The 24301-nt window shown below is 43.9% G+C and overlaps 1 protein-coding gene across 1 annotated transcript in view; it reads right to left on the reverse strand.

Moving 5' to 3' along the window:
- Positions 1-1051: 1051 nt before the first annotated feature.
- The window catches only part of GPRC6A (G protein-coupled receptor class C group 6 member A), a 78976-nt gene continuing 55726 nt past the window's right edge, over positions 1052-24301 (reverse strand). Inside the window, exon 6 of the mRNA XM_030195523.1 lies at positions 1052-2214. Coding sequence (XP_030051383.1) covers positions 1091-2214 — 1124 coding nt within the window. The 3' untranslated portion in view covers positions 1052-1090. The remainder of the gene's footprint in view (positions 2215-24301) is intronic.

The raw sequence follows: 24301 nt of genomic DNA on the forward strand, positions 1-24301 counted from the left end.
TTTATGAAAATGTTGTAAATTGATATGAACATGAATGTTTATAATTTCTTTTTTTTTTTTCTTTTTTCTTTACCTGTTTTGTTAAAACAAGGTAATCCTTGTAAATTGTAATTAAAAGCATAAATAAAGTTAAAAAAAAAATCAGTCCTATCTTTGTGTGGTGCTCCATAGCTGGTTAAGTGATGAATTTCATACTTAACCAGCTGTGCGTTAGCCTGATCCACAAATCCGGAAATTCAATGCTGGTGCTCGGACGTGCTGCTGGTGGTGGTCAGTAAAACACTTGTTGCCACTGGCTGAATGTCGCTTGGGCCCAATGTAAGGTCTGTGGGTCCCCACTGACTTTACACATATGTACTTTGTTTGAAAGTTGCCCCCTAGGATTAGTATGAGAGCCCCCCCCCCCCCCCCCCCAAAGCAAACCAAGAAAGGAAGACTATAAATGAGCACTGCAAACAATTGGATCAGTATTGAGCTGAATGTGGATAGAGGTCATATTAAGCCCAATAGTTGGACAGCTAACCAGAACAGTTAGTGCAGCTCTTTTACTGTCCTAACCTTATGTGGATAGTTTTTTGGTTAACAGTTTGAATATTGTTGATAGCCTTTGGGGGCCATGCTCACTCTGCCCATGGACCATCCCAGTGCTACTACTACTACTACTATTTAGCATTTCTATAGCGCTATCTGAATAGCGTTGAGGTGCTCTGTAAAGGTCTCATTGCATAAAGTGGGACCTGTGTTACAATAGCACGAGTTAGTGATAAAATAACATATCTTAATGGTAGCCTACATTAGTAACTATGCTCCTAAATCAGAAACTATCAGAAAACTTTGAAATACATTTTCTTTCTTTACCTCATCTTCCACTGTGTACTAGGAAGGGCCAATGTACATTTGGGGCTTTGTTTACTAAGGTGTGCTAGCGTTTTTAGCATGTTCTAATGCTATAGACACCCATATGGGTGTCTCTAGTGTTAGCGTGTGCTATTTTTTAGCATGCGCTAAAAATATTAGTGCATCTATAGCGTGGCCTAGTAAACAGGGCCCTTGGTGTTATGCAATGCATTCTAGGGACCGAAATTTCTAGTCATATGCTAGATGTTCTCTTTCTTGGGAGGTTTCTAGCTAGACTTCTAAGGGGTCTTTGTCCTGATATAAACATCTGCTCAGGCTTCTGAAAATAAAAATGACCATTACTTACACAATTGATTGAAGTCTTATAGCAGGAGTCAGCAATGGAAGACCTGTGCTCTGTGCTCCTGGACTCCACTGAAGCCTGACTAATAGTATGACTGCTTACACTTTTAGAAGAATAATTATAAATCAACTTAAGAAAGGCAGATTTTGTGTTTGACTCCTGCTTGTATAGTATTACATAGCACTTAGGAAAGAAAGTACAGACTAGAATTCCATAATTTGATATTAGAATGACAATCACTTCGACGGCTGGCAAGAATTTGCCAAAAGTAGTTACATACACAGGAATGAAGGTGATCCAGACTATAAAGTAAATGAGCATGCCAAAAGTTATGAATTTCGCTTCATTGTAATTTTCAGGTAACTTTCTGCCTTTGAACGCAAATATAAAGCAAGTAAATGCCAAGATGGCTATATATCCCAACATGACACCAAAAATGACGATAGATCCTTCTGCACATTCCAGTATAATCATTTTAGAAATAGCAACATTTTCTACAACATGAGGAGCCCTGAATACCAGCCAGAAAGCACAGATGATGACTTGAATTCCTGTGCATGTGAAGACCATGGTGAACGGCTTATAGAGGCACTTCAAGATGTCTTGTATCTGGGGATCAAAGCTAAAGGCTAGCAAAATTTTCAGGGACTTCAGCAAAATGCAAGAGACGCAAACGGTAAAACTGATGCCGAACATCATTTGTCTGGCCATGCATTTGAAATCTTCTGGTTTGCCAATAAAAAAGCCAGTGCTCAGAAAACTGAAGAAAAGGCTGAGAAGGATAATATGGCAGAGAAGTCCACCAGAGGCCTTCACGACTGGAGTGTTCAGATGCTTGGTAAAGATGATGCAAGTTGTCAGAATGAGGATGATCCCAATACAGGACAGAATTGTTAGAACAATAGCAAGCCCGTCGTCCCAGTCGAAGTAGTCAACGTCTTTTTTGAAGCATATGGAACTGTTTGCGGGAGACCAGTGAGTTTGGTTGTTGCAGAGCAAGCAATACCCCATATCTAAAAGTAAAAGAATTAAACATATTTAATACCAAAAGTGCCCTGGATCATTGAGTATAAAATCTGTGTATGCATAATGTTAATGACGTACATATATTGGCTAATATGCTGGTTAATTAAGGGCCCCTTTTAAAAAGCGGTAGTAAGCCTAACATGGGTTTACTGCTAGCTAAAAAGGAAGTACCGCCGCAGCCCAGCGGTAGTTCCCACCCCCAGTGTGCTGTCATATCACACCCAACGGTAATCAGGCAGTACTGTGCACTGCCCGGTTACCACCAGGTTAGCACGGGAGCCCTTACCGCCACTAAGGGCTCCCCTCCCCCCCCCCCCGAAATGGCCGCACTGCAAGTGAAGCACTTGTCGCATGGCCATTTCCTCAAAAAAGAAAGACCTACCTTTTACTCACTGCAGTAAAAGGGGGGCCTCTGCGTACATCAAAAACACGTGCCAATGCAAGCGCAGGCCCCCTTTTGCTGCAGCTTGGTAAAAGGGGCCCTAAGATTTCTTCTTGAAGGCCACAAGTGTGTTTCAGGATATCCCAAATGAATATGTATGAGAGAGATTTGCATACAACAGAGGTAGTATGCATGTGGTTTTACATGCAAATTCATTATGGATATCCTGAAAACCTGATCCACTGGTGCACCGCCCTCAAAGCCTGGGAGTGAATGAAGCAAGTTTAGAGAATGGAGATGTTACAGCCCTCATAGCCTGGAGTTAGGTATGCTAAGCATGGATGTTATTTGTAGCCAGTTTTGGGAGTAGCTGGGCAAGCAGAGTAACTGCCTAGCTCCCTATTATCACAAGAAGACCTCTTGGTGAAGCTGAGTTGTACACAGAAGTTGAGCTTCAGGGTGCCTGGAAATAGCTGTGCTCGCTTTCTAGGTTCTGCTCTGGCCCTTTCTGCAGCCTCGAGATGCACATTTTTAGGCAAAATTCATATTTGACTCGGATTATTTATCATATGCCCCTCTCCCTCCAAATTACAACATTAAGAAAAAAAATAATCAGAGGTTTTTGTTGATACTGTGTGGCCTAGTGGTTAGGGTGGTGGACTTTGGTCCTGAGGAACTGAGTTTGATTCCCATTTCAGGCACAGGCAGCTCCTTGTGACTCTGGGCAAGTCACTTAACCCTCCATTGCCCCATGTAAGCCGCATTGAGCCTGCCATGAGTGGGAAAGCGCGGGGTACAAATGTAACAACAACTTATGTCTGATAAAGGCTCAGATTTTTAACATATGAAGCCCTATGAATAACACTCAATGAATTATTCTTGATTCCAAAATAGGCTGCAGTCTTATTTCCTCTGCATTCAGAGTTCAGGCAGATATCTATGTACGTACGGCTGCATACAAGTATGCAATCAATTGCAATCCAACGAGAAGCTGAAGCTAGCACTTGATTCACGATTCACTCAGTAATTCAAATAATCAATTGAACCAAGTTATTTAATGTTCATGTTTATCCATTTGTTTGATATACCATCTTTTGTCTTGTAGGGCAACAAGACAGTGCACAATAAATACAATCTAGCACAGCAATCTGCACACAAATCAACTAACAAACAAGTTTAAGCAGGCGAACCAAAATATGGAGCATAGAAACTTGAGAAAGACTGAAACAATATTAACATTAACAATATAACTTGTATCCCACCAATACATCACAGTTCAAAGCGGATCCCAGTAGAAAAAAGAAGCTGGACATTTCCAGGAATTATAAACGAGAACAACAAATTTTAACTCTCAATTACAAAGAGTCTAGTTCTACTAATCCACACTAATTATTAGATTGCAAGACAAATTTCTGAAATAGGTAAGTTTTTATGAGCTTCTGAAATTGAAAATAGGCTTGGAGTACTACATAAAAAAAAAATGAATATCTGCACTAAAACGAGCAGCCTGAAAAGCAAAAAAAAAAAAGCAATCTGATAATCTAAATCTTTTCATAAGGAAAAGTCAATAAAACTGGCAACCATGTAGCTCTACGTTTTTGAAAGAAAGCAAAATGACCTAACAAATAGAGTACTGCTAGCCCTTAAATTACTTTATAAGCAAAATAGCAAAATTTAAATTGAACTCTAGTGTAGACTGGTAACCAATGACTTTTTGTAGAATACTGAGACACACTATTGATTTTTTTTTTCAGAGAATATATCAAATGAAGTGTGGTGTTCTGGATGGTCTGCAACTTTCTAATTACTTGTTTTGAGACACCCAAGTAGACAATGTTACAGTAATCCAACATACTCAGGATCAATGACTACACTATCAAGCTTATTTTTGAAAGAGATCCCATCTTCTGACACAAATCGGGAGATGGCCGGCAGTGGCGTTCCTAGCCTCGACGACACCCGGGGCGGATCGCCGATGCGCCCCCCCGGGTGCAGCGCCCCCCCCCCCCGGCGAAATGACATCCTCCCCGGGTGCACGCCGCTAGGGGGGGTGCTGCGGTGCGCGCCTGTCGGCTGCGAGTTGGAATCGCTACGCTAAATTCTCTCGTTCGCTGCAGAGAGGGAGCTGCAGCGAATGAGAGAATTTAGCGTAGCGATTTGAACTCGCAGCCAACAGGCATGTGCCGCGGCACCCCCCAGCGCCGTGCACCCGGGGCGGACCGCCCCCACCGCCCCCCCTTGGTACGCCACTGATGGCCGGCCATCTCCTGAAGCCAGACAAATCGGTATAATCGAAAGCTGATTTTGGCTGACTCCAACTGCTTTCCATCGCCAGGACAGCCAAAGTTCCTGGGGGCATGTTGGAAGGGTAGCGAAGGCAGGACAGGGGTGTGCCGGGGCGTGCTTAAGAGATGGACGCCCTCGGCCAATAATAAAAAAAAGAAGGGCATCCCTGCCGAGAATTTGGTCCACTTCATTTGGTCCCTTTTTTTTCAGGTCCAAGTCCCAAAACAGTGCCTGAACTGACCAGATGACCACCAGAGGGAATCGGGGATCACCTCCCCTGACTTCCCCTGTGGTCATTAACCTCCTCCCACCCTAAAAAAAAACAACTTTAAAAACTTTTTTTTGCCAGCCTCAAATGTCATACTTAGGTCCATCGCAGCAGTATACAGGTCCCTGGAGCAGTTTTAGTGGGTGCAGTGGACTTCAGGCAGGCGGACCCAGGCCCATCCCCCCCCTACCTGTTACACTTGTGGTGGAAAATGGGAGCCCTTCAAAACCCACCCGAAACCCACTGTACCCACATGTAGGTGCCCCCATTCACCCCTTAGGGCTATGGTAGTGGTGTATAGTTGTGGGGAGTGGGTTTTGGGGGGGAGGGTTGGGGGGCTCAGCACCCAAGGTAAGGGAGCTATGCACCTGGGAGCTAATTGTATTTTTTTTAAATAATTTTTAGAAGTGCCCCCTAGGGTGCCTGGTTGCTGTCCTGGCATGTCAGGGGGACCAGTGCACTACAAATGCTGGCTCCTCCCACGACCAAATGCCTTGGATTTGGCCGGGCTTGAGATCGCCGGCCTTGGTTTCCATTATCGGCGAAAACCGATGCCGGCCATCTCAAACCCATTCATCTCTGACATTTGGCTGGCCCCAACCGTATTATCAAAACGAAAGATGGATGCCCATCTCGTTCGAAAATACGGTCGGCCCTGCCCCTTCGCGGCACCATCTTCGGAGATGGGCGCCCTTAGAGATGGGCGTCCCTGGTCGAAAGTGCCCCTCCATGTGGCTTACATAACAATTAGAAAAGCATGAACAAGTTCAAAATATATTAACAGAAAGTAAAATACATGATATAATGTTGGACCAGTAAAACTTGAGTTAGAAGCAGATGTTATAGTGATTTAAGCTAGATAACTAAAATATGGAGGAAAAGGCAAGGGCTAGGGTTAGCTGGGATAGATAGGAGTAGTGAGAGATGGGATGAGGTACAAATTAATACCATGAGTTTATTTGAAAAGGGTGCATATTTTCTTAAAGGCTAGACTGAAGAAATGAGTTTTCAATAGACTTTGGAATAACAATCTGCTGTGCAACTGTTGTTTATAAATCACAAATAGAAAACAATAATACCAATGAGCAATTATAATAATCCGCCCTGTTAAAATGTCCAGGGGTACAAAGTGGGGGAGAAATATGCCCTATGAAGCACTGTTATGATTTTTTAATCTGTGGATGAATAAGTCATCAACAAGCTCAGGATTCAGTCTAGCTCTCCTGTCTTCCACAGTCCTTCCTGCAATAAAAGATGTCTCACAAAATCTGAAAATTCTTGGAGTTACCATTGATCGAAATCTAATACTCGATGCCCACGTGAAGAATACGATGAAAAAGATGTTCCAGTCTATGTGCAAACTTAAAAGAGTAAAACCTTTCTTCCCGAGATACATCTTCCGTACCCTGGTACAGTCAATGGTAATAAGTCATCTGGACTACTGCAACGCACTGTACGCTGGCTGCAAAGAACAGACTATCAAAAAACTCCAAACAGCCCAGAACACCGCCGCTAGACTCATATTTGGAAAAACTAAATATGAAAGTGCAAAACCTCTAAGAGAGAAAGTTCACTGGATCCCACTCAAGGAACGCATTATGTTCAAGATCTGCACGATTGTACACAAAATCATTCACGCAGATGCCCCAATCTACATGCTAAACCTTGTGGACTTGCCTCCCAGAAATGCCGTAAGATCATCCCGCAAACTTCTCAATCTGCACTTCCCCAGCTGTAAAGGTCTAAAATACAAGCTGACACACGCCACCACCTTCTCTTACATGAGCACGCAGTTGTGGAATACACTACCTACAGACCTGAAAGCTATTGATGAAATAACTAACTTCCGCAAATCTTTGAAGACATATCTCTTCAACAAGGCATACAAAGAGAACCCATAGCCTGACAAAACCACCTTAATAACCCACCCAGCTACGAAAGTCCACCTCTATACTATCCCGCCTAATACCTTTCCTTTTTGATTCCTTTACTCTACTTTAACACACTATCTTATATTGTATCTTATATCCTGTAATGAATATGTCATGACAAATCTCTGTAAGCCACATTGAGCCTGCAAATAGGTGGGAAAATGTGGGATACAAATGCAATCAATCAATCAATCAATCAATCAATCAATAAATAAATGTGCTGGTAGCAGAAATGCACAGGATTCCCCATGAACATTTTGCTAGTTGTGGCCAGCATGTTTGCTTGTTTTTCTAAAAAAAATCAAAATATCATCATCTGCGTCACTCAAACATAAATAACAGTCCAGTTCATTAACAAGCTTCAAAGTAGAAAATGACATGGAGACAAAGTTTGTCCCTGTCCCCACGGACTCTGTCCCTGTCCCGTCCCCTCAGGCTCTGTCCCCACCCTGTCCATACAGTCTCTGTCCACGCCCCGTCCCCACGGTTACTATGGGTCACCATCCCTGTGTCATTCTCTACACTGGAACTGAGCTCTCCCTGGCTCCAAACCCACTGCTCCTGGGTTGGGACCCCTTTTTTGCCCGCCTGTAGCACTTGTAATTCATCGTTTGCCACTTTGTGGAGTAGCCACCTCCTTGTCAGACAAAGGTTACACTCCTTCCAACATGACTCTCCTCTCTCCTCCTGATCTATTGGCAGGGGATTTTTTAGATAGCCAAAAAAACATCTGTAGGCAACCAAAAGACCCCTCTAAAGGGAAATACTTAACTTTATCTTCTCCTAACTCCTCCCCCCTTGTCACTCAGCCCAGGGGTGCTTTTCTCCTTGCACTTACTTTCTGCGTTTTATTTCAAAGCTACTTCCCTTGGGCTGGGCTTACTTCCCAGCAGTGGTGTAGTCAGACAGCCAATTTCGGGTGGGCCCAGTGGCGTGGGAAGGGGGGGCGGGAGGGGCGGTCCGCCCCAGGTGCACGCCGCTGGGGGGTGTCGGCTCCGCTGGTTCCCCGCTCCCTCTGCCCCGGAACAGGTTACTTCCTGTTCCGGGGCAGAGAGAGCGGGGAACCAGCGGAGCCGATGCAGCTCCCAGCGACAACGTACACTCGGGGCGGACCGGCCCTCCTGCCCGCTCCCTTTCCTACGCGCGCGACTGGCAAGAATGCACTCTGGGGGGGGGGATGCGCGCCAAGGGGGGGTATGCCATGCTGCACCCAGGGGGAGGTGCGCAGCGGTGAACTGCCCCAGGTGGCAGCCGCCCTCGCTATGGCATTGGGTGGGCCTGAGCCCAAAATGGGTGAGCACAAACGTTTCTCTGTCCCACCCTACCCTCACCTCAAAATATAAATACTTTAGCTAATGAGGATCCCCACACAATGTCAGCTAAAGACTTTCTCTAAAGGTGGCCAGAGCTCCCTTTTACCAAGCTTGGCAGGCAGCAGCAAGGTCCCTAAGTCACTAATGCTGGCACCCCATGCATACTTAGTTGTTGGTGGCTCAAGGATGCTGTTACCGACTGCAGAGCTTGGTAGAAGAGAGTTCTGGCCATCTTTGGAGGACATCTTCAGTTGGGGATCCCCACAAGCTATATAGAAAGGGTCAGGACCAGTGTTAGACATGCTAGAGCCCAGATCAGAAAACAAAAAATAAAGGAGGGCCCCCACTCCCGATCCCCTCTCCTCCCTCCCTCCCCTCCAATTTCCCCACCTGCCAATACCCTCACCAAATATAGAACAAGGGATCATAAATGAGAAATAAAAATATTTAGACAAAAAACAGAAATTCATTTCCTTTTCTACAAAACATAGTACAAAGTCATTTGCTATGCACATTTCCCACAGCTAACATATTCCATTTAAAATATTCAAAACAAAATGCTTTTTTTCTACCTTTGTTGTCTGGAGATTTTATTTTTCCGTCACGTTGGTTCTAGTTTTTCTTTGATGCTTTCCTGTCTGTCATCTGCTAATTCTCTTTCAAGTGGCTGCTGTTCATTTCTTTTCCCCTCTATCCTATCCATTCCCTCACTACGCCTGCCTCTGACATATTGTTCATTCCTTTTTTATCTTTTTCCTATCTTTTATTTTATTTTCTGCTTGTCAACTCAAATTTCACTATTTCTCACTCTTCTCCTGCTCTTTACTTTTCAGCTACCTATCAAATATCCATGTTCTTTCACCTACTAGCTATCCCATTCCCCATCTCACACCTTCCTCAGCCCTCCATTCTCATTACCATAGCTCTACCCTCTGTAAACACTATCTTCTCATTCATTTACTTGCCAACCCCTTCCTCCCCTTTCTGGCTTCTCCCACATGGTTCCACCATTCCCAGCATCTTCCTCCCTTCACCCTTCTACCCTCTTCCCCATGATCCAGCATTTCTCCCTCTCTTCTCTCACTCCCATTGTCTGGCATCTTTTCATCACTCCTTTCTCCTCTCTCCACCTCCTGTGTATCTCTCCCTCCCTCTCATCCCCCCCCCCCCCCCCCACTTGACAAAAATCCCTCCCTCTCTCCCATTGTCCAATATCTCTGTCTCTCCCTCCTTTGTGCCCCAGATCTAACATCTCTCCCTTCCTCCCCTCCACCATCATGTCTAATATTTCTCCCTTTCTCTCCCATACATCATCTCTCCCACCTCTCCATGCAGTATCTTTCCCTCCCTTTCACAACCCTTCTACCCCTTTTCTGCATCTCTCCCTTCCTCCCCTTCACCCCATATCCAACAATTCTCCCTCTCTTGCTTCTCTCTCCCTCCTCACTATATCTCCCTCTCTCCCTTGTGCCCTGGGTCCAACATCTCACCCTTCCTCCCCTTCACCATCATGCCCAATATTTCTCCCTTTCTTGTACCCCCTCTCCATGCAGTATCTATCCCTCCCTCCCTGTGCAGCAACTGTCCTTCCCTCTCTCACCCCCCCATGCAGTATCTGTTCTTCATTCCTTCCCTCACCTCACCCTTCCCACGACTCTCCTTGATTCAGCACCTCAGCGGGTCCCTGGCAGCAGCAACAATTCCTATACACTGCCTGCCGCTAACCCAGAAGCCTCCCCTCTGTCACGTCCCACCCAGGCAGAGAAACAGGAAGCTGTGGCAGAGGAGAGGCTTCCGGTTTAGTGGCAGGCAGCGTATAGGAATCGCACTGCCACTGTTGGGGACTCGCTGAAGCAGGGGCGTAGCCAGACACCCAATTTTGGGTGGGCCTGGGCCCAAGATGGGTGGGCAGAAGAACCCTGCCCCATCCTACAGGTGATTTGGTATCTCCTTCTCTCACCAGCATGCCATATGATCTCTCAAACATCCCCCTTCTCCCGCATACCTTTTAAATAGCAGATTTTCACCGGCAGCAAGCAACAACTAATACACGCTGCTCATGTTGGCCTCACATCCTTCCCACTAATGCAACTTCCTGTTTCCACACAGGCAGGAATATGTCAGAGGGAAGGCTGTGGGGCCGGTGCGAGCAGTATGTATCACTTGCTGCTCACTGCAGATGAAGTACATAAGTACATAAGTAATGCCATACTGGGAAAAGACCAAGGGTCCATCGAGCCCAGCATCCTGTCCACGACAGCGGCCAATCCAGGCCAAGGGCACCTGGCAAGCTTCCCAAACGTACAAACATTCTATACATGTTATTCCTGGAATTGTGGATTTTTCCCAAGTCCATTTAGTAGCGGTTTATGGACTTGTCCTTTAGGAAACCGTCCAACCCCTTTTTAAACTCTGCTAAGCTAACCGCCTTCACCACTTTCTCCGGCAACGAATTCCAGAGTTTAATTACACGTTGGGTGAAGAAAAATTTTCTCCGATTTGTTTTAAATTTACTGCACTGTAGTTTCATCGCATGCCCCCTAGTCCTAGTATTTTTGGAAAGCGTGAACAGACGCTTCACATCCACCTGTTCCACTCCACTCATTATTTTATATACCTCTATCATGTCTCCCCTCAGCCATCTCTTCTCCAAGCTGAATAGCCCTAGCCTCCTTAATCTTTCTTCATAGGGAAGTCGTCCCATCCCCGCTATCATTTTAGTCGCCCTTCTCTGCACCTTTTCCAATTGTACTATATCTTTCTTGAGATGCGGCGACCAGAATTGAACACAATACTCAAGGTGCGGTCGCACCATGGAGCGATACAACGGCATTATAACATCCTCACACCTGTTTTCCATACCTTTCCTAATAATACCCAACATTTTCCTAGCCGCAGCAGCACACTGAGCAGAAGGTTTCAGCGTATTATCGACAACGACACCCAGATCCTTTTCTTGGTCCGTAACTCCTAACGTGGAACCTTGCATGACATAGCTATAATTCGGGTTCTTTTTTCCCACATGCATCACCTTGCACTTGCTCACATTAAACGTCATCTGCCATTTAGCCGCCCAGTCTCCCAGTCTCGTAAGGTCCTCTTGTAATTTTTCACAATCCTGTTGCGATTTAACAACTTTGAATAACTTTGTGTCATCAGCAAATTTAATTACCTCGCTAGTTACTCATTTATAAAAATATTAAAAAGCAGCGGTCCTAGCACAGACCCCTGAGGAACCCCACTAACTACCTTTCTCCATTGTGAATACTGCCCATTTAACCCCACTCTCTGTTTCCTATCCTTCAACCAGTTTTTAATCCACAATAGGACATTTCCTCCTATCCCATGACCCTCGAATTTCCTCTGTAGCCTTTCATGAGGTACCTTGTCAAACGCCTTTTGACAATCCAGATACACCACATCAACCGGTTCTCCTTTGTCCACATGTTTGTTTACTCCTTCAAAGAATTGAAGTAAATTGGTCAGGCAAGATTTCCCCACACAAAGCTGTGCTGACTCGGTCTCAGTAATCCATGTCCTCGGATGTGCTCTGTAATTTTGTTTTTAATAATAGCCTCTACCATTTTCCCCGGCACTGACGTCAGACTCACCGGTCTATAATTTCCCGGATCTCCCCTGGAGCCTTTTTAAAAAATTGGTGTTACATTGGCCACCCTCCAATCTTCCGGTACCACGCTCGATTTTAAGGATAAGTTGCATATCACTAGCAGTAGCTCCGCAAGCTCATTTTTCAGTTCTATCAGTACTCTAGGATGAATACCATCCGGTCCAGGAGATTTGCTACTCTTCAGTTTGCTGAACTGCCCCATTACATCCTCCAGGTTTACCGTGAAGTCAGTAAGTTTCTCCGACTCGTCCGCTTGAAATACCATTTCCGACACCGGTATCCCACCCAAATCTTCCTCGGTGAAGACCGAAGCAAAGAATTCATTCAGTCTTTCTGCTACGTCTTTGTCTTCCTTGATCGCCCCTTTTACCCCTCGGTCATCCAGCGGCCCAACCGATTCTTTTGCCGGCTTCCTGCTTTTAATATACCGAAAAAATTTTTTACTATGTTTTTTTGCCTCTAATGCTATCTTTTTTTCGTAATCCCTCTTGTCCTTCTTTATCTGCGCCTTGCATTTGCATTGACACTCCTTATGCTGCTTCTTGTTATTGTTATGAAGATCTATTTACAAGGTACGCAGGAGGGACAGTTGTTGGGAGTTTTCGGCTGGTGGGGCTTGGGGATCTCTGCCAGCTACTACTGGGTGGGTCTGAGCCCAAAGTGGGTGGGCCTGGGCCCACCCAGGCCCACCCTTGGCTATGCCACTGCGCTGAAGCAAGGAGAGTCGTGGGATGGGCAAGGTGAGGGAAAGAACAAAGAACTGATGCTGCACAGGCCCCATTGGAAAAAAATGCTCTCCTTATACGGATTGACAGGTGCTGTACCTGTGGGTCTCACTGAGATTTGATGTTATTTTAATGTTATTGTAACCTCGGGCATACCTTCAGCTTAGCTCCTCACTCCAATGGTCACTTACTCCTCCACACAGGACCAGGGTCACACAAACAAAATGTTTTTTTCCATTCACATTCACTCTGCTCCCACTTTCTAGGTCACTCGAGCTGGGTGCAGGCCGGGGCTGGAATAACTCCGGTAGGCCGAGGGTACTCTCGTTCTGGGCACTTTTACTTGATAATTAGTCAGCAACAACTTCAACATGGTTTACTAACAGCAACTTAGAAAAACAGTTCATAAGTTTGATAACTTGGTCTGCACAATTCAGGGTCTTTTTAGGTGGTCAGCACAGTGCAAAACATATTCTCCAATTATATCAGGGCATACAAATCACAGTTCAGTCCTATCTCAATATCTCCTCTATTTGCAACTAGAACAAGGTAATTGGCAATCTCCTCATGATTAATTTTCAGTCCACGATCATCTCCACATAACTGTTTTAACTTTTTCAATTACTTTGTCCCATCCCGGAACAGGGTCCATTTAAACATTGCAATGAAAGTCCTGCCAGAAGTGAGGCACTCCTGCTCCCACTCCTCGTACCTGGGGTGTATTTTCCCCCAAGCATTCCTACCTCATTCCCAAGTCAGAGACACTCCTCAGGCACCCTCTGCATTGTGCAGGGGCTTCCAATCACCAAAAACTGCAAATGTCTCTGCCTTGGTACCTCGGATTTCCCCCTCAGTATTACGGGTCTCAGCAAGGGTGGGCTATGAAAGAACAGAATTTTCTTCATGCAATGCCTTTTATTACTTCTTGGCCCTGCCCCCATAGGCTGGCTCTTCACAAAACCTCCCACCAAGCTTGCAAATGTAAATAATTTGCGTGTTCCCACCAATTATCTCGACCTCATATTCCCCCAGACTGCTCCCAAGCAGTCCAGGAATTAACAAACTCCATAATCAGAAGGACTCACTGGGATATAAGAAGATAATTTATTACATTCTCACCAACAGCAGTACAGGTAACCACGTATTCATATGGTAGAACAGCACCTCACGACACATCTACAGCCTTCTGGAGTCTCCTGAAGTCTTCTGAACTAATACCCTCTAAGCTGCCCTTTTTATACTATTTTGACCCTATTCATTTCAATGGACCCTAGCTTTCTCACCAGAGCTCTTGGCCCTTGTCAGTTGATCAGAATGACTTCACATGTTCCCAAACTCTAAGTATAAACAAATTATGTTCAGAGCACATTTGTGAAGAGATGACTTCATAGGTCATCTTGCTCTCTTCAGCTTCCCCCTCCCTTCTACTTGCATCTGACCCTCTACTATCTTTCATTTTAATCAAAACATCTTGCTCATGACTTCTCGCAGGTGCTAGTCCCAGGATTGTTGACAAGAGCAAATGCCCCCTCCCTTGCCAGCTCTCTGGGACCTCACTTCAGCTTGTGCTGCACTGAAATATATTTTGTATCAGAGATGATTTTTGATTTTAAGAGGCTGAGCTCTTAGCCTGTGCCATTGGCCTGTATTCCACTGAGAGCAATGGCTAGCATATTTCTACATTCCCCTCTTGCCAGGCCCCCTCAGGGGGGGGCCGGCACACATGACTACTAGTGTGTGTGTGGCTGTCCTTTCCAGAGGGCTCCTAGAGTCCTGTGGGGGGATGTATAGGTTTGAGGTGACATGGGTGGTCTGGCACAATAAGGGACAAGGCCATAGCAAGAGTCAGCATGTGGATACATAATCGTATGCTGGATGAAATGCAGCATTGGGATTCCCCATTTATCATAACCAACCCAAGGGGCCTAACTATCCTACACCTACCCCTCTAGGGCAGAGTGAGACTTGGAAACATGTGAATTCATTTAAATCTATGTGTCATACAATGGAATCAACACATTTGAGTACATATGATTGCAATCAACTAATATATCATTATTACAAAGCTGATCATTAGTCAAACTTTGATTGTGTAAATATAGCTAAAACTGGTGTTATTAGGGCAGCAATGTTTCATTTTAGCTTTAATAAAAGGGTTAATATTGGCTACATAAAAAAAACTCACTAGAGCAAATGTAATAAATAACTACTGCTTGCTAGGGAGCATTATGATTATGAGTGAGGCAGTGGCAACACTCTGAGTGTAATGGGCCTAGATCGTATATGAAGGCACTGTTGAGTTATAGTGTTTTTAGAAGATACATAGGAACATAATCTTCTTCCTTGGTACAGAAATTGAAGCAAATCAATACATTTCTCGCTTGATGATTAAGAAATCATCAACAGTAGAAAACAGTCTGCTTAGTTATCACTCGAGGTCCAATGATGAAAGGTACAACAGTTTGAAAATGAAAAAAACCCAATCTAAACCTGTCTATACAAATTGGCAAAATGTAACAAACTGAAAAGAAACGTATAATAGTTCAATTAAACAGCATAAGCAGAATAAATGTCTTCCTTAATAAAAGAGGTATACTTGTGTTACATGCAATAGAACTAAAATAAGTAAAATAAACAGCAGTAGTCCTACACAAAATTTGTGGTGGAAATGTAGTTTGCCTTGTACTGAGAGTAGTAACAAGGAGGCTTAAGACTAACCTCCGAACATAGGGAATAATGCACTAGATAACAGTATCAACACCTGGTTTAGTAGCTAATTTTGTTGGCTAAGGCAGAAAGGTCTTGTAATGCCTTTATAACAGAATCATCAGTGTCAGTATTATTGGGAATGTAGGTACAACAATGATTTCTGGCTTTAAATTGATCAAGTACCCCTCTTGACACTCCTATAGCATTTATAGTGAGAGGTACAGCACCTGTCAATCCGTATAAGGAGAGCAGTTTATAAATTTCAACATATCTATTTCCAATTTTCCAGATGAAAAACCAAGGATGCCACCCACTTTGATCAATATTAAGTTTAAATCATTTTTATTGGTAACATAAACAGCAACAATTCTTACAGGCAATTCTATAGGTTGATACCATCATTTTAACAACTTAACTCTGTTCAATTTTAATTTGTCCACATCCCTGGAAAATTTCAAAGTTATCGAACACGGACCTGTTAGATCCAGTAGTCCATGCATCAAATAAAGGGTAACACAAGATATCAAATCTAGTTAAAGGGTCCCAGTTAGGATCATCATCCATTCCAGGATCCCAATCTAGGGGGGGGGGGGGTGAGTGGGGAAGGCACCGTTCAGAGGCTCATTAGGGTGAGCTCCAGCCATTTGATAACAAAACAAATGATGATTCATATTGTCAGGAATAATAACATTAAATAGAATTAAAAGGGAAAGTAATGATTAGATACAGGGTTTCAATTAAAACAGGGTAAGTCAACTGTTGGGGTACCTAGGGTGGATTTTTGTGATTGAGGCCCAAGATAGGGGTTGGGGGGTGTCGGCCTGAGTCATGCAGTGGAAAATACCTCCCTAAGTCAGGAGAATTAAACAGGGAAAATATAGGAGCCAAGTAACAGTAAGGAGAATAGAGAAAGTAGGCAAGAGTATAGTAACAAGAAATTCAATAGCAGTCTAACATTAGTCTAGGTAACATTAATGAGTATACTGAAGAAACCTGTGAATCTTTTCAAATGTATAATAGATCAATCCCAAAACCAAAGTTAGGAGTAATATAAGTACAACAAGTCCCAACACAGTTTTTGGAGTACAGAGTACAGTGTTTTCTTGTGGGTTGCTCTGAGTTTCAGAGCAAAAAGTTGGACTTGCGTCACACGGTTCCACTGGAAAGATGGCAAGTGCAGCAGTGGGCTCACTTTGATGGGCAATGTTCCGTTCAGGTAAGGTGATTTCTTCCTGTAAGGTAATATCTGTAGTTGTTAGACACAGGACAGAAGGTTTTAGTCCATCAGCATGAAGTGGTAGTACCAGAGATTCCGTAGTTTGTGGAGGCTGCAGAACCAGTGGTAACTGCTGAGCTGGTGGGGATGGCTGGTTTATTTGTGGTGATGGATCTGGAAGTGTCAGCGGATTTGAAAAGGTCAGGATCAGGAGGTTTATAGATGTGGATATCTTTCAGTTAGACCCAGGATATGTGATCCCGTAACTTGACTAATTTGGAAGGGTCCTACGTAAATAGGGGTGTAGTACTTCCGGTGAACCAAATCTCCAACTTTGAGAGCTTTTGGATGACCGGTGGCAGGGGCAGGGCTATCATTACCCTCTGCTCTTCTGGATGAGATTGCCTGTGGAATCGAAGACAGAGAAGTAATGATAGTTTGCAATACATCCCAGTAAACAGAATAGGTGTCAGGCAAGGTGTTATCAGGATTGCCTTTAATAAGGCGCATATGGCGGCCTGTGCAGAGCTGGAAAGGAGACAGCTTCAAAGAGGCAGATGGGGGGCTCGCAGGACTAACAAGGCCAGAGGCAGAGCATCGAGCCATGTCTTAATGCCATTTGCCATAAGTTGTCTCAATTTCGTTTTTAAAAGGCCATTGTAGTGCTCAACTAGGCCATTGCTGGTAGGTTTGTAAACACAAACAGTATGGTGGGAAATACCCAAAGCAGGAAGAAAAGACTTGAGGAAGTCATTAACAAAATGAGAACCATTGTCTGTAGTAATCCGGCAAGGAATCCCAAATCTAGGAATGATTTCCTGACAAAGAGAAGGTGGCATGACCTGAGCAGTTTCTCTGGTGCAGGGAAATGCTTCTATCCATCTCGAAAAGGCATCCACGCAGACAAGCAGGTACCGTTTACCTCGGACAGGTATCTGCATATCTGTAAAATCAACATGCCAGTGGAGGCCTGGGCCTTGCACAATGGGCAAGTGACCAGTAGGGATAGCAGGACCCCGCTTAGGTGTATACAGAAAACATTTGTAACAATGCTGCACAACCGTCTTACATAAGGCTAGCAGCTGTGGAGTCTACAACTTAGTAGATAGTTGGTTATACAATATAGCAGCATTCAAATGACGTGGGTAATGGAGTGAATGTAGGAGCAAAGAGACCATGTACTGTGAAGCACATAACTGACCATGAGGGTGCGTCCAGACACCATCAGGATTGAGGAAGCAGCCTGCTAGTTTCCATTGGTTAAGTTCTGCTTGTGTAACTGAAGACTGCAAAGTAGAGGCAAAATCTGGTAAAGGGGGAGGGGGGTAAGGGGCGGTGGGACGTTAGAGGGAGTGGGCGTGTTAGGAGGAGTGGTGAGAGGAAGGGGAGAGGGTGGAGGAGGCGTAGAAGGGGGAGCGGAAGGGTGGGTGCAGGAAGGAGGGGTAGGAGGGGGAATGGAAGAGGTAGAGGAAGGAGGGGTGGAAGGGGGAGAGGGAGGGGGCTGGAGGAAGGGGGAGAGGAGGGGGGCTGAAAATCCTTCCTCCCACCCTTCAAGCATGGGCATTTTCAGGGGAGGGGGTCACACTATGCTGGTATAGGAGGAGGCTAGTTCATCATTTATCTGTTCTGGGGTGGGGAAGATTACACTGGGTTTGGGTGTCTTAGGTAGTGCATGCAGGTTAAGTTTCCAAGTTTAATTAGCATTTGTTGTCTCACACATCAACAACATATCTGAATGGTTTAAAGTTCTAAAATGGGGGCAGCAAGATAGAAAATGGAGAGAGAGACTCAGAAGTGAGGAAGGCAAGAGGTGGAGGGGAAGAAAGTTAACTTCAATAAATAATAAGCAAGATAAACAGTAGAGTGGAATAAGGTACGAAGGAAGTGGAGTGTCTGGCAAGCTTGTGCCGAAAACAGTCTCAAGGGTTAGGTATAGCCATTTTCAAATGGAAGGCTTTCAAATCCGATTTGAATTTCTTTAGGGAAGTCTGCTGTTGTAGATGGAGAGGTAGTGCATTCTAGAGAATAGGGCCTGTGACTGAGAAGATAATGTCAGATGGTGTCGTACTTAATTTGCCTGAATGAAGGAACAATTAAGATTTAATGTAGCTGCAGCCATTGCTTTTTTGCCACATTGATTTCTGTGTCTGTTCAGTTATTCTGGTTGAAATAAAGTTGAGCGATAGCGTGAGGAGTGATGCGAATGCCCATGTTACAGTTTATCAAATAAAACTGCGGCCCATAATTTTGCCACTACCATAATTGTTATGTCTTATTTAATTAAAGATTATGCAAATTTTGAAGAAGAAGCAATAGGCATTTGTAGTATATTATGCAAACAATATTGAGATTTCAAAAGTGTTAAGTAATTCTTTTAATGAAAGTAATTCTACATTAACTTATTCTAGCATATCACTTGTTAGAATAATGAGAAAACATCAAATCAAATCTGACTTCTTATTTGTATAGATAAGCACAAGTATATTTATAGAGTAAATGATCAAATCTATTATGCCATTCTATGTGGGTAATACCCAATGCTTTTTTTGTAAGAAAAAAGGTGCTGGTACTCATACAGAGCCAACCTTAAGAGCAGAGTCACTATCTATGGCTCCACCCCTACAGTAGCCACAACCTGCTGTAGCCACACCCATTTTACCAGCCATGAAGCATATAAAAAGGCATAATTGACAACAGTACACAAGTCCTTGGCCCAACAAAAAAAAACCTAAGAGTGACCATAAACGGATAAAATATGTAGACAAAAATTCAGCTGAAACCCCCCAAAACCAGACTCTGGCATGCAGGACAACACCAGAAAAACAAAAATATTTTCTCCTTGTACTGCTAAAATGATATCAGATGTAAATTTCAAAAACTGACATATTCCATTCACTACATTACAAATTAACAACTGCAAATAAAAAGAAAATTAACACAGCTACCACACTACTTTATCTTAAACTAAAATTAAATTTCTTTTTTCTACCTTTGTTGTCTGGCCACATACTTTTTTTCTATTGTGTTGTCCCAGTCTCTGGTTTCTACTTTCCTCACCTTCTGTTAACTCTGTTGCCAGGATTTCCTGTTTGTCATTTTTCTCTCCTCCTTTTCCTTTCAGCTTTCTTCAATTTTATTTTCTGCCTCTGTCCACATTTAATTCTTACTATCCAATCTTCAATTTCCCTCTTTTGACTGTGTCTACCTACAGCTTGCCCCTACTTCCATCCAGCATTTTACCCCCTCTCTCTTCTCCACACTTCCATCCAGCATTTGCCCCTCTCCTCTCAACTGCATTCCAGCATTTGTCCACTCATCCCCCCCATCTCCCGTGGCCACTGATGCTTCTCCCAATGAGTAGCAGTGGCAGGCAAATCAAGGAATATTTATTTATTTGTAGCATTTGTATCCCACATTTTCCCATCAATTAGAAGGTGTGGGGCCACAGTGCTCAGATGCGCACTATCAATTCTGCCGATCTCCTGCCCCAGAACAGGAAATTGACATCAGAGGGTCAGAGGATCAGTAGACCTGACAGTGCGTATCTGAGCACTGCAGCCCCACGCCTTTTACTCCTTGATTTGCCCGCTGCTGCTGCTCATTGGAAAAAGCAGCAGTGGCCGCGGAAGATGGGAGGATGAGTGGGCAAGGAAATAAAGGTGGCAGTACACTGTACTGGCGTGTACTGGCACAAAAAAAGCCCTGGTAACACCAAACTGAAATAACCCAAGTGAAGTGTCTCTGTGCTGCTCTATAACACCTAATAAAATTTCTTGCAGAACTATTTCTTATGTGTGTGCTATGTTGTGCCCTGTGTTCAGGGTTCTTGATCTGTGTGCATGCGCAGATGTGCACAGCTTAAAAGAAACACTGCTCCCCAGCCCTGATGTGGGACTAAAACATTTTAACTCTCTTCCTCACTTCTGTCACTTATCATAATTAAACCGAGGATCAGCTATGGGTTCAGCAATGCTATTTTGCATAGGCATCCACCTGGGCAGGAGTGAGTGGATTTCTCTCTTGTCTCCAGGGGGAGACTGACCATAGGAATAATAGGGCAGTGCTCAAGGGCCCACAACAGTAGGGAGCCCTAGCCTCCATCTAGTTTAATCACTTTTGATAGGTAGTTAGGGGCCCAGATCACTGTTAGTCCACTCTTGCTTGCCTCTATTGTCCCCTGGCATTCTGACTCACCCCAAGGGTTGGGTAGGAGAGGCAATGGAGGGAGGAGAAATATCCAATTTTTCCCAGTGGTTGTTTAGACAAAATGGCTCTACATAACCAAACCCCTAGTGGTAGCTTTGAGGTAGTATTCCTAGGGGTCAGGTTTCTGACACCTAGCATGAGTGTAAAATCTGTTTAATCAGGGTGAAATCTGATTCCTTGGAGAGATTCTCAGACTCAGGTTCTATGTTTAATAGAGGAATTCTTTGAACAGCAATGTGTATCAGTTGGAAGCATTTGTTTGACTAAGCCTGACTAAGCAATAATTACCATCAGGAGCCTGCATAACAGAAGGGAAGTCCTTGATCTCCCTGTGGACAGATTTTGCTCTTAGTTCTTTCTCAGCACCTGACCATTAATGGCTTTCCTTTTCAGTTTTTCCTTTACCTCTGGCAGCTCTCAATCCTTCTTTCCCTTTTCTATGCTGCCATGACCTCTACTGGTCACATGAAACACTGCAGCTTATATTTGTAATATAGTGGAAGTGGAACTAGTTTGTTGTGTTTCTTTTTTTTTCCTCCGTCTGCATTTTTGTGTAGCTGAGGAGTAGCCTAATGATTAGAGCAGTGGGCGGCAAACCAAAAGGCTCACATTCTTGCTTTGGGCAAGTCATTAAAGTCTCCATGCCTCAGGCTCAGGTTCTGGCAGCAGTGATCATAGGAGCCAACTTTTCAAAATTATTGGGGGTGCTAAACCCAATGGAAATGACCCCTCCCTGGACACATACAAGGAATTTTCTCAATATTGGGGGTGCTCAAGCACCCACAGCACCCACAGAATCGGCTCCAATGGCAGTGATATAGTTGTGCCACAAGATAAGGATAAACCACTCCTGTGTCATGCCAGGAAAACTAGAAGGGGGGTAAGGTCTCCCATTGTATGGTTGTGAGGAGTCAGTTCCACTCAAGGGCACAAATCTGTTTTATGTAAATAAGTACTCTAGTTTAATTAATTAATTTATTTGTTACATTCGTATCCCCCATTCTCCCACCTATTTGCAGGCTCAATGTGGCTTACATAGTACCGTAAAGGCGTTTGCCAATTCCAGTATGAACAAGTACAGTAATGTTGTGGTAGAATAAGGTTCGTATGTACAGACACATTAGGGAATCGTAGAGAGGAAGAGAATCGTAGAGAGGAAGAGTTATTATATGTCCATTACGAGCTTTGGTTTTGTTGTGTTGTCATCATAATATATTTTCTGCACTTTAAGAAGCTGTGAATTTTATAGTTTTTTTTCTTCTAAACCAACTCCAGGACTTACTAAGGCTCTCAGTCAAACAAATACTTCTAACACCAATAAATTAGGGTTAAAAGGTTACTTTGTATTTTTTAAACACAGACTGCAGAGTCCGAAAATCCCTCAGGTTAGAAGCAATATTCAGTAGGACGACTGCTACTTAAAGACAAGAGAATGACTTATCAAGTTATCCTTAAAAGAATATTCAGACAAGATATCTAAGCAGGACTGCCAGCTTTGTAGTGCTAAACTTAAAGAGAGTGGTTATCTTTTTTAAGGTAGCACTGCTGTTTGAGTCAGACAATATTTAGGTGCACTGTTTTGTGGTCTGTTCAGTTTCCTGGTTGTCAAACAAAAACTCCATCATGAAGCTTTCATGCTGTGCCTGCCCTTCTGACTGGGTCTAATCGATAGTACAGTTTAGTGGTGGCTGATTTGTCTGTCAATTACAGCAATTGATTCAGTCAGAACAACTTCTTGATGGCAAAAACCTTCCTCAGTTTGCTTACCTGAATGTGTCAAATTTTACATTTTTCCCAGCTGGTGCATAAAGACCAGTTTAACATTGGCCATTTAGGTAAAAACGCAAACAAAAAAGGACACCCAAATCTGGATACGCATATTTTGATGCATATTTTGCAAAAGGCTCACTGAATGCTGAGACTTTTGTAAAAACACTATAAGGCCATGGGAAATATACATTGTTTTTCGCTGTGTGGACAATGGGAATAGCTATTTTACAAAATGGCACATTCAAAAAAGAATGACATCCCTTGGGGCTCTGCACGTTTAACTGCTGGCACTTACCAATGTAAGTGGCAGGTTTTGCAAACTACATGTGTAACTTTCGTGCTTCATTGCAGTCCTGCTCCACTTCTTGGAACAATAATTTATAGGGATAGAATGCCATTTGAAAGAAATGTTTGTTGATAAGAGTGTGCACTATATGCACATACCAGTGGTATAGCCACAAGGGAGGGGGGCTGGGCTCCCCACTTTGGGCTCAGACCCCTTCCAGAACTGCAGCACCCCTTTACCTTTGCTGATGAGGATGCCCAAACCCCACCACAAAATAAATATAGTGCTGCCACTCCCCTCCTCCTTGCACCACTTCCTTCTTGCAGAAGTCGGTAGTGGTGCCTTCAGCCGCTAACTTCTGCAGGAAGGAAGCAGTGCGAGGAGGAGGGAAGCAGCTCGGGCACTATTTATTTGACTGGTGGGGGCCTCAACATCCCTGCCTGCAAAAGTATATTTAGCGCACATGGGAAGAGGTGGAGGGAAGAGAAAGGAGGAATGTGTTGCTCTCCCAGTCCACCCCTGGGTGTCCCCAAAATTGGAGGGCTGGCTACACCCATGTCACATATCCCAGATTTTATATATGGTGCCCAAATTTAGGAGCAGTGCCGAAATGCATGTGAAAATTAATTGGTTAATGAGCTCTTAACCATCAACAGTTGAATGCCAACAACTAATTACTGATGTTAATTGGCACTCATTAAAATCTGCGTGAGCACCTGGTTGGTTGCTATTCTATAAGGCATGGCGTCTAACTCTACCAATGTGTAACTCAAAAGGTGGCATATCCATGAGCGTGTTGGGGTGTTCTGAAAAGTTGCATGTGTGGTTACACAATACCGTCTCAGTGTACCTAACTTAGGTGCCAACATTTACACAGGTTTTAGCAGGCCTAAGTCTGGCGCCTAAAGCTGGGTGCGGGAATTGGCACTACGCATTATTCCATAAAGGGTGAGCACCCTTTAGAAAACAGTGCCTAGCATCTATTTTTTTTCAGCGCCCATTTTGAGCATCATTTATAGAATTTCCCCCGGATTCTATATAGCGTGCCTAGCATTTCATGCCAAAATCCAGGTGGATTCTATAACAGTGCATATAACTTAATTGGCTTAACAAGCCAATCAGAGCTGTTAACAGCACTTAACAAGCAATAATGAGCACTATTTGACAATAATTAGAATTTACACACACAAATCACTAAGCTCTGTAATGCAGAGAACCTAAATTTTAATGCATACAGGGGAAAAGGGGCATGGTTATGGGCGGGGAAATGGCCTTTCGTGAGCATTCTAAAATTTACATGCGTAGTTATAGACTATGGTTTCAGTGCGCCTAAATCAACTTGCTGGGATTTACG

This window comes from Microcaecilia unicolor, chromosome 3, assembly GCF_901765095.1.
Source record: "Microcaecilia unicolor chromosome 3, aMicUni1.1, whole genome shotgun sequence".
Taxonomy (NCBI): domain Eukaryota; kingdom Metazoa; phylum Chordata; class Amphibia; order Gymnophiona; family Siphonopidae; genus Microcaecilia; species Microcaecilia unicolor.